General features: G+C 26.8%; 1 protein-coding gene across 1 annotated transcript in view; it reads left to right on the top strand.

Annotated features, from left to right (window-relative positions):
- LOC126894505 (uncharacterized) overlaps window positions 1-2806 on the top strand; it is a gene marked incomplete in the record, with an annotated part of 12996 nt that extends 10190 nt beyond the window's left edge. Inside the window, 1 exon segment of the mRNA XM_050665563.1 lies at window positions 2600-2806. Within this exon segment, the coding sequence (XP_050521520.1) occupies window positions 2600-2674 (75 nt within the window).
- Window positions 2807-10948: the final 8142 nt, after the last annotated feature.

Here is a 10948-nt window from a genome sequence, read left to right on the forward strand (position 1 = left end):
GGTATAATACACAAGGGATTACAAATATAGGTAGCTAATTGGTTTTTTATAACATCGATATTAGTAGGTACACAGGATTGTTATTATCAATTGTAGTAAGGCACAGTGTTATGAGTTTATAAATACACTAACTAACAATACAGAAAGTATATCTATTGATAATCATAATTGATAATAAACAATCCGTGACTAAGATAGCAATGTCATAAAAATCCAATTAGCTACCTGTATTTACAATCCCATGTGTATTATACATGTATATTAACTCAACATTTTGAAACTTTAAATGTTTATATCTAATAAGCTAATAAAGTTATATTAAAAATTCAAATGCCATTTACTATTAAATTAAAAACTCAAACATTTTATTAAATTAAAAATATGTGTTACCATTTAAAAAAACAAAGTTGACCCCCTTCCAAGGCATAAGGGATGAACTTAAAAAGTATTACATAGTTAAAAATTCAAGAATAATGTGTAACTAAAGATAATAAAAAAAAAAAATGTTTAAATTATTATTATTCTGCAAGTAATTGAGTGGGTTATGATAAAAAAATCACTCTGTATATAAACTTGAATTTTAATTTAAATCGCTGGAATAATTTTCATGAATTGTTGCTGTGCAACGAAAAAGGAACATCTTTTTCTAGAAAATCTGATAAATCTTTATATTTAAAATTAATTTTATATTTGAATCTTCATTTTCTTCTGGCTCTTCATTCGTGCTCTGTTCATAACCTTTTAATATTTTTTTTGCCATTCGCTGTTTAGTATTAATGTCTAGTCGATCGTCAAATAAAGAAAACACAGCACACTCATCATTTAAATATCATAAATGGTTTATAAATTTTTTTATAGCTACTTCTCCTAGTTTATTATTACTGTAATTTAATAACTTTTTTAATAACATTAAATCATTTATAGGTGCTGCTACAATATTCGCAGCTAAAAATCACATTTTAATATAACATTCAACTATAAAACAACATATATCATCTAGTGCATTTACTTCTTTTGAAGGCCCAGGTAATTGACTCATTTCTTCAACGTTTTCCTCTGTATCAATATCTTCGTCCTCGGAGCTAGAGCTGCTATAATATTGAGTTTCGGCTAAATAATAAAATACTTCGGTATATAAAAACTGCTTACTTATAATGTACTGAAATTATTGTGTAATATTTAATAATTCCTTGTACAATTTGCGATTTCTAACTTCTCTTTTTTCTTTTGATCATCTTTTTCTTGTCGAGTAATTTTACGTTTTTTATTACCTGTTAACTTCATATCAATACCAAGGATGCACCCTGGGCGGCCATTTTTAAGTTGTGACAATAAAAACTGTTTGTCTTCTTCAATACTCATCATATTCAGAGCTTCGATATGAGAAATGTCAAAGAGGTTGTCTAATTCTTCAGAAAAAATATTATAATGTTGTTCTTGTGTTTTTGTTTTTCTAGATTTATTTTTGTCCAACTTTCTCCATTTCTCATACAATTTTTTTAATTTAATAACACAGCCTGAAGAAAACTGTGTAGGAATACGCGACTTTCTCCAAAATATTAAACACTCATCTATTAGAATTATTATTTTATTGTGTTTCTTGTTTTTTTTTNAAAATATTAAACAGTCATCTATTAGAATTATTATTTTATTGTGTTTCTTGTTTTTTTTTTTATTTAATATAACTAAGAAAACTTGTTAATTTATGAACAAAAAAACATACATGCAAAAAAAATTAAAAAAAAAAAAACACTCTTTCGTAGTTGTTTTAAATTTTTATTTGGAAAGGATTCATAATTCGAAAAAAACTCAAAGAACTTTTTTTATAGAAGATATCACGGTGATTAATATTACTTCTGTACAATTTCTGCGTACAATTAAAATTTAAGACACTGGAAAAGTATAACTGAATACTGTAATTTTTTTTAAAAAATTAAATGAAACTGATTTTTCTTATTTTTACGAAAAAATATTAATCTTACAAAAAAATAATATATTACCTTATATTTTGTTCAAATTGAGTTCTATAAAAATTGTTCTTCGTGTTTTTGTCGAAACTTCAAAAATAAAGAGCGTACACTCAAAAAAAGAAAATCCACCCCATTTTTGAAGAACTTCAACCCCTTTGAGGCACGTGAAGGGGTTGACTTATTGCACTCAAATTTTATCAGTTTCATTTTTTCAGTAAACCTACCGAAATTTTGAGCCCATGACTCTGAATTTCTTAAAAAAAAATTTTTCTTCTATAACTAAGGACCACCCTAATGTATATGATAGTTTACCTTTTATTGATTAAGAAACTGCTAACAGCCCTTCAAGTGGGATATAAATTATATAGGGTCAACGTAGGCCTATTTAGGATAAGCATAGGCAGTCGTTGGACTTTAGCGGGAAAGCACGTTACATTAAATTGAAATTCAAGATTGAATTTAAGCTCACTTTTTATTCAATTATTAAAAATTGAATAGAAAATTAAATTATTATTATTAAAAAAATAATGTGCAGTATTGAAAAGCATTTGTCTTTTTACAGTGTTCATTTTCAAACATAATATTTGATTTAATAAATAAATAGATAATTTAAAAATTAATATTTTTAGGTCGAGGATGATGAAACGAAAAAAGATCATGAAGAAGAACAAGCGAAAAATCAAGACGATGTCTCTACATCTTAGTCTTACAAAATTATAGTAGGAAGTAAAATAAGACAACTACAGTTTTGTTCACTTGTACATTGTTACAGAAATTGATGATATTTATTTTTAAATATCCAAAAATAAATTAAATATATGTTTTAATAAGAATAATAGTATATTTATTTATTCTTTGATTAACACATCAACGTTTCTTATGTAGAAACGTTTTAGCCTATATTTTAGGTAAATCAAAACGGTGTAATATAATTTATTTTGCCTAATATAGAGACTAAAATCAAAACTTTAAACTTAGATAATCATTAAATACTATGACCTAGACGTATGATAGTCAAATTTTTAGACTAAATTACATTTTTATCGCTCTAAAAATTAATTTTTGTGTAAATATACTTGTTCCAGTATTAAATATATTATATACTAAGGAGTATATGGGGGTTGTGCAATTCTTAATGCATGGAAATAAAAACAAACAGACCCGTGCTAGACTTTCAACTTTTATAGTAAAGCATAAATAACTTCCAAAAATTGGTTCAAAAGTAATTGAAGCCCGATTGTTTTCTTATTTTTAAGCTAGTTAAACATATTATATTTAACTTTTGGAAAACTTAGCGCCAAAGCCCCATCCTAACGTTTCTGAAATGATTGTTCGAAAAAATAATTTCAAACATTCTAAAAGCCCAAAAATTAGTTTTTTGTAATAAAAACTATTATTTTATAATAAAAGCATTAATTTTAATAAAAATGTATAAACTAATTCCACTAAATCGCAGCTGCTAAAAAAAATTCAAATACTCGGCTCGAAAACCTACTACTTTTTGCACTTTAAAAATACCAAAATTTAGCGGAGAGTTACCCTTGATTTCTATTTTCGCCAATCTTTTTGCTCTCAAATCGTTAGTCGGTGATGTTGCAAATAAAATCAAAGCAGTGAATGATAAAGCCAAACTTAAGATATAAAAAGCCTAGTTAAAATCGGTGTTCTTAAAAAGAGAATCAGCATTATAATAGTCCATTGAACGACTTTTTTTTTTTGTTGTAAAAAGAATATAAACACTGACTTTTAATTAACTTATTTATTTTATGGTCTTATTAAAATTGTTAAACTTGAGATGTTACTTCACTCAAATTCCTTTCTATACTTGGTATTAAAACATATATGTTCTTTTATATTTTTAAGTAATAATTTATAGAACCAGATAGATTATGAGAACCAATCCCTAGTGACACGTCACAAACTATTGTTTTACCAATAATTTCAACCGCTTGATGTGCTAGGGTAATGACTTCAATAAACTATCAGTATTTATAGAATTATGTGTTTGATATGAGAGTCGACAGAGTTAGAGACAAGCTGGCTACACCATCGGAGATATACTCGTCGAAGCACGGACCTTACATAGTCTAGAACTACTTGCCGAAAAGAGCATGACAGAATATGAGAATCAATCCCTAGTGACACGTTATAAACTTTTGTTTTACCAACAGTTTTAACCGTTTTTTTAGAAAAAAAAATGAATCTGGAATGAACTAGAAATTGCTCTTTTATATGCCAGTTTTATGAGGGGGAGAATTATTTTAATTGCACAATGCTTCTCATTGGCTAGTTAATTAATTTAGAGAGACCTATGCGCAATCTATTGTTCTACTAATTTGCGTTAATACATGTATTGGTGTTTTTATATCTATCATCTCCCATTATAATGCGGTTTATTAAAAAAAATCATTATTATAAAAATATAAATAAAATAAAATTATAAGTGCTAAATATCTATTACAGTAGTATAATTATTAACACATGTACTAAATATCACATATATATGAATAAAGCAAAAAATCATCTAAGGAATGTTCCCCTTTAGGGTAATAAAAATAACTATTTATCAACACATGTTTCAAACCAGTCACCTACAATTCATTAACTACGCCCATGGCAGGGTTTCTATCACAATTAACCAATCACAAATAATTATCCAACATCTTAGGAATTTCAATAGAGATCGCTGGCTTACCTTATCCGGCGTATAAAAAGCCATTTTTTTTCGTAAAAAGGGACTACGTCTGGGACTGCGACTGCGACGACTACCCTCTAAATATTCTCTTACATGAAATCTGCGTCAGTATAAGTAAATATTTTGTCCTTGTAACTTAGTTTTTTTTATATGTATCATCCTAAGTGGTGAACATTGTCTTAGATGATTTATTAATATTTTACACAGGAACAAGTTTTTATTTATTTTTACTATCACCTAATGTTGTCACGATAAATAGACATTATCTCTATTTTTATATAAAGGTTTTAAATATTATTGTGCCCTTCATTTCTGGACAGCCTCAAATGTGCCAAAAAGAGTGAAGAAGCGTAATTTTATTTATACAGGTATAATAGCCTTATACATTATCTTATAAAAGGGCAGATAGACGATTCTTCATTGATAGGGAAATATTAGATAGTGTCCCAACTAAAAATTTTTTTCGCAATTCATCGCTGTTCCTGTACTCATTTTTAATATATTCAAGATTTTGTAGCTTCGATGCAAAACTGAGAAGAAATTAATTTTACTATGATATGTTTTTTTTGTGTCTGTCGCCAACTATTCTCAGCTTATACTGGACCGATTTTAATGAACAATATGTCAAAAAATTACAAATAGAATTTTGTTAAAGACATTGCTCTCGAAAATTTAAAAAATTTACCACCCCCCTCCCCGTAAATTGAACAAATCTCAACAAAATTATGACTATTTAAATAGATGTTGTTTTCTCATGCAATAATAATGGAGACACGGCGAATCACTTCTCGCATATACTTCGGTAGAAAAACAGAGTATAAATTGGTTGATCGCAATTGAACGTGCTGAGAGCCTCTATGAATAACTGACCGCATCTAAGCGAGTGAGAGCATTGTGACCACTATTAGAGTGACATCTGTGACAGATTGCTTATTATTTTGGGCTTTTTATATTAATTTTGATCGTATATTCAAAGGCAAGAAGTGATCACCGACGCTTCCATTATATCTTTATTAATTTTAATTTATTATATGTTATTTATTACATTATCGCCAAAATTATCTATATTTTATTATGTTCTACTGTTTATTCTATAAAATCTTACACATTATTTATTAACTTATGTCTAACACATTACTATTACACATTATTTAATTTTTCCTGTTTCTTTTATATAATTATGTTTTTTATACAAAATTACATTAATATATTTTTAAAAAATTAAAAAGTATATATATGTAGCTTTTTGTTATATTGATATATATGTCATATCATGTGATTTATTAATTAAATTCTTAAATTGTATATTGTAACAATAATGCTATACTACGTATATAATAACATAGTTGAATTTGTATGTTATCATTTAAAAAAGTAAAATTGATATTGTTTGGTACAGAACGTCTTTAGCAAAGATCTAATAAACCAGTTGTTACAAACATCGTTGATTATATTATATCGTGTGACAGCTGATCTCCAGCGTCTTGTTTTACTCACCCCCTTGTCCACCCCTCACAGCAAATCGATGACCTCCGTGTCGGTTTTCATCCGTGTACATTTCATTGTCGTAAGTCAGTCAATAAATTTGTTTTTTGTGTCACTTTTTTTCTGTTGCAAGTGCCTTCGCTTGAATAGTAAATTGTTCAGCCGTTGTACGCCGTTATTCTTTTATTTGTTTATTGCACCCTTGTGCTCAGTTTTCATGATCTTGCACGCCACTAGTGATTGGGCCCTGACCATCACTAAATATCTTCATTGCCGTAGTCTGTTCTCATCTGCCATTACGTGTCTGGATTTACACTCTGACTCGTCATACTCAGATGTTTGACACCATCACCACAAGATCTCATACAGTCCACTCATCACTATCAACAACTTCATCTATTCAGATGAGTTTAATATTATTTTTAATATTATTTATTGTTTGTTTTAATTATGATTAACTATTTTGTTTTATGCCGCTTCGCTAAGTATTTAAGGGCCCCCGTTACCCCTCTGAAGACACTCTCTGAAGAATTTCTTATACAGAGTGATTGAAATCTGGTAAGACACTCAGAAAATATTGAGAATTTTAAATTTTTTTATAGAGAAAAAATATCAAGTTCAAAATACTCTACAATAATATGTAGTCAAATCATCATTTTTTTCGTTCCTTCAGGGATAAAAACCCTTATTTATAATTTTCTTAAATGGGAACCCTTATTATTAAATTTATAATATGATAGAAAAAAAAATTACAAACAATTTTGTTCTTATCATTTTTTTTGTCCGAATAACCATTCGTCCGTTACAGCTTGTTAAAGTTAAGTGATTTTAGGCCAAATTTCTATTGTCATTTTACTGTATTAAATACTGACGTCATTATTTTTATTTGTTATTGCATAAACCATCTAGTTATGATAGGTAAATTAGCTATAAAAATTTACTACACACTAAATGAGTGATAACAATAATAGATTCAAACCGGGTTTTCGGTGTATTATTAATAGCTGAGTTTATGGTTTTGTAAGACCAAAAGTCTAACAAAAATACCGGTTGCACTGCCACCGATATTATGAAATGTAATAAATGACAATATTTTTTCTGGAAGTCAACATCTTTAAACAATTATAAAACGGTTATTCGGTTAAAAAAAATTATAAGAACAAAATTGTTTGTAATTTTTTTTTTCTATCATATTATCAAATCAAAAATGGTGGTTCCCATTTAAAAAAATTATAAATGAACATTTTTATTCCTGAAGGGATAAAAAAAAATTATTTAACTTCATATTATTGTAGAGTTTTATAAAGTTAACAATTTTTCTTTTTACAAAAATTTTAAATTCTCAATAGTTTCTGAGAAAATAAGTGTCTTACCAGATTTTCATCACTCTGTATATGTGGTTATTTGTTTTAAATTATTGTCTACTCTCGTTTACTTATTGGATGTACAGTTAGCCGTCATTCCTCAAGTGACCCATTCCCGCTTCGATAATTAGCGTTTTAAACAGGCTTAAGGTATAACGGCATTCTAGTGCGGTGCACAACTAGCCGTCCTAAGGTCTAGCTGCCTCGTACAGAACAGATATTCTTATAAGTTATAAGAGGTGATCCTAAAATGAAATTATTATCTGATAAATCAAGAATTACTAAAAAAAATGAAAAATTAGCTTTACAATATTTTATTTATTTTGCAAGTAATTAAGTGGTTTATGATAAACCGACCAGGCTGTATACTAACACTCTTATCGGAGTGTATGATTTGAGTGTTTAAAGTTGAGAAATAGAAATTAAAACAGGGTAGATACATTATATAAATAAACCTTTAATATAGCAGTGAATATTAATATTTCACTTACCGTTTTACTTGAAATAAATAAATAAATAATTTATCATAAAGTACCATCAAGAAAATAAAATAAATTTTAACATAAACGTAATTTGTATGTTCTTTACGTATATAAATGTATATATAGAGTGTTACGATAACTACCGGTCGTTTAACCAGAGAATTAGACAATAATTTTTGTTGTTGTTAATATCACAATGTATGAATAATATAATAAATTATATATCTGTTTTAATTAGACGGGCGTCCTCGTACTTAATTAATATTTTATGATCAATTTTTAAATAGTATATATATATAAATAGTTTAATCCGATCCGACCCGTTGTCTTTCGCCTCAGCATGTCCGTGACTCCGCGAACTGTGCACCGCAATATAACTACAATAAGATTGAACCGAAGACCATAAGAGCCGAAATACTAAAAATAAGAAGCCAACAATGGGCCACTCCACATGTGCTGAACGTAAATCTCGCAAAAAGTAAAAAAACAAGCACATAATCGAAGTACACACCGGCGAGGTAACAATTAGGTTTTTGCAGGCGCCGTCACTACTCGTCGCCGCAACAGGTTAGTGGTGGAAACGGTTGATACAGAACCAGTTGTGTCCACCACGCCGATCGTCAGGCTCGAACATAAAGTGTTTAATAAGTTTGGAAACACTGATTTTTTAGAAGTTAATTGAATATTTAAATGCATCTTTTATGATTAAAATTAAAGTTCAACATTATTTTAAAAGGGTAGAAATCTACCTTAACTTGAAGAAATTTAAAAAAAAAAGTGATGTTTGTCATTTAAATTTCTGTTAAGTTATTTTATTTAAAACAAAAATACTTTCCAAATTTTACAATTGAACTAGTCATTCTTGAAATATTGCTGTATAAAAGCAAAAATTTTAAGACCAGAGCACTTTTTACCTCAATAAAATCTTATTAATATGCGATTCCGTAGACATAATAATCATAAATTGCCTTATAGCTGTTGCTTGGCTTATCTTTATAATCGTATCCGAGCATAAAACTATAAATAAATATTGTTAAATCGATATTGTCCCATATCAATTGAATTATTAAATATCAATAAAAATATGATTTACGATTTTAAACAGTTTTTTTTTGAACCAAAGTACTTGGTCACGAGACCCTGGGAAAATTATTGGAGAAAGTCGGAAATTTTCGGTCACTCGCTGGCGTCAGCGTTTCACGATTTAAGGTTTGAAATTTTCACCAAATTTCACCCAAAGACATTTCTGAGATATCATAAAAAAATAGTTCAGTCTGTTCATTTTTTACCGTTTAACAAGCTTTTTTTGTCACATTTTTTTAATATGTTTTTAATAAAGGTATCATTTCAGTTTTGCACATATATATATTTTGATTCTGAATTTGTAAAAAATTAATTTTTAAGTCAATTTACTCTTTAATTCATATTTAATACTTATTATAGTTGTCATAAATGAATTGATTGGTTAGATTATTAACTAATTTTTTTTTTTTACATTATGTTAGTTATTTTTATATTTTATGTTTGGTTTATTAAGTATTAATAGTTTATTCAATATATTGTATATTTTATTAAAGAATTTTTAATAAGGTTTTAAGTATATAATTTTGTATATAGATTATCAAAACAGGACAGTATTAATAATCTCATACACGATGTAAAAGTCTATGATTTTATCGTCAAATTAGGTTTCATCTAAAACAACTTTGCTGTCCAACGTCAAATCACATTAACTAATATTCTTATTAAAATTTAATTGTGTATCATAGTCCCAGGAATAATAACCTGCCGAATTTTTCTGTAATTATTAAAATTCATAAAAACTGTCCAAATTTAAATAGTAAGTAACTCTTGAACATATGATATAAACATTTCTCCCAATAAACATAAAGAATTTTTTTCTGTCAAAATGATTAACATCATTGTGATAGCATATCTGAGTTGTTATCAGTTATAGTATCCGTACTAAATGTGTTGTATATGTATTTAATTGAATTTTAAACACTGGATTTTTAGTATGAAGTCAAAACTGCTTTGACATTAGTTACATTTTTTTGTTACATTTTTACAAATAATTTTTATGATTAAATAATAATATTATTATTATTTCTATCAAATTGTTTCTATTGTTTCTATTAAATAATCCTTTTACACTTAAATTTAAAATGAAAAATAGAAACCAATAGTTATTTTAAAAAATTCATATATTCTCGAAAAATAATTAACATCAATTATTAAGTAAGCGTTCTTAAAAAAAAATCATTAAAATGTAACTTGATTTAAAATTAAGTATTTTAATGTAAAGAAAATATCAAGTTAAACATGTTTTTTGAAGTATTAAATTAAAAGTAAATATAATTATAGGTTATAAAAAATTTAATAAAACTAGTTGGAATCCATGTTACTCTACTAAATATTCACACGTGAACCATTAAAAAAAAATATAAGAATATGAAACAATAACTTTTAACATTGAAAATTTAGCTAAATTTTATTTGTTTTATTTATCTAAAATTATTATTACAGTTAAGAAATGAATACTACAAAATTAAATCATCAACATCTAAAGAAATTTGTGAAATTCTCTAATAACAAGACTGTTTTTATTTTGTTAAGAACTAATAATATTTTAATATTGATTTAGTTAAAAATCAAATAAGTCAAATCATAAATTGTCAACTTTTCTTATATATTCATTAAAATATTTTTTTATATTTTATTGAAAAATTCTATTGTTTTACTATCAACTTGATGAAATACTTTAACAAGTTTGTAATTATAAGTCATATTCAGTTAATTATACTTGAAAATATGGTACTAATTCATAAGTCTTAGAAAATATTTAGAATCTCTCTTAATTTATTTCTCTAAAATGAAATATTGTGAATTAATTATTTAAAATTCTTTGTTCTTGTAGTAGTTTTTTTTTTTTTTTTTTTTACACCACCCCCC

This window comes from Daktulosphaira vitifoliae, unplaced genomic scaffold (assembly GCF_025091365.1).
Source record: "Daktulosphaira vitifoliae isolate Bord-2020 unplaced genomic scaffold, ASM2509136v1 Scaffold_1, whole genome shotgun sequence".
Taxonomy (NCBI): Eukaryota; Metazoa; Arthropoda; class Insecta; order Hemiptera; family Phylloxeridae; genus Daktulosphaira; species Daktulosphaira vitifoliae.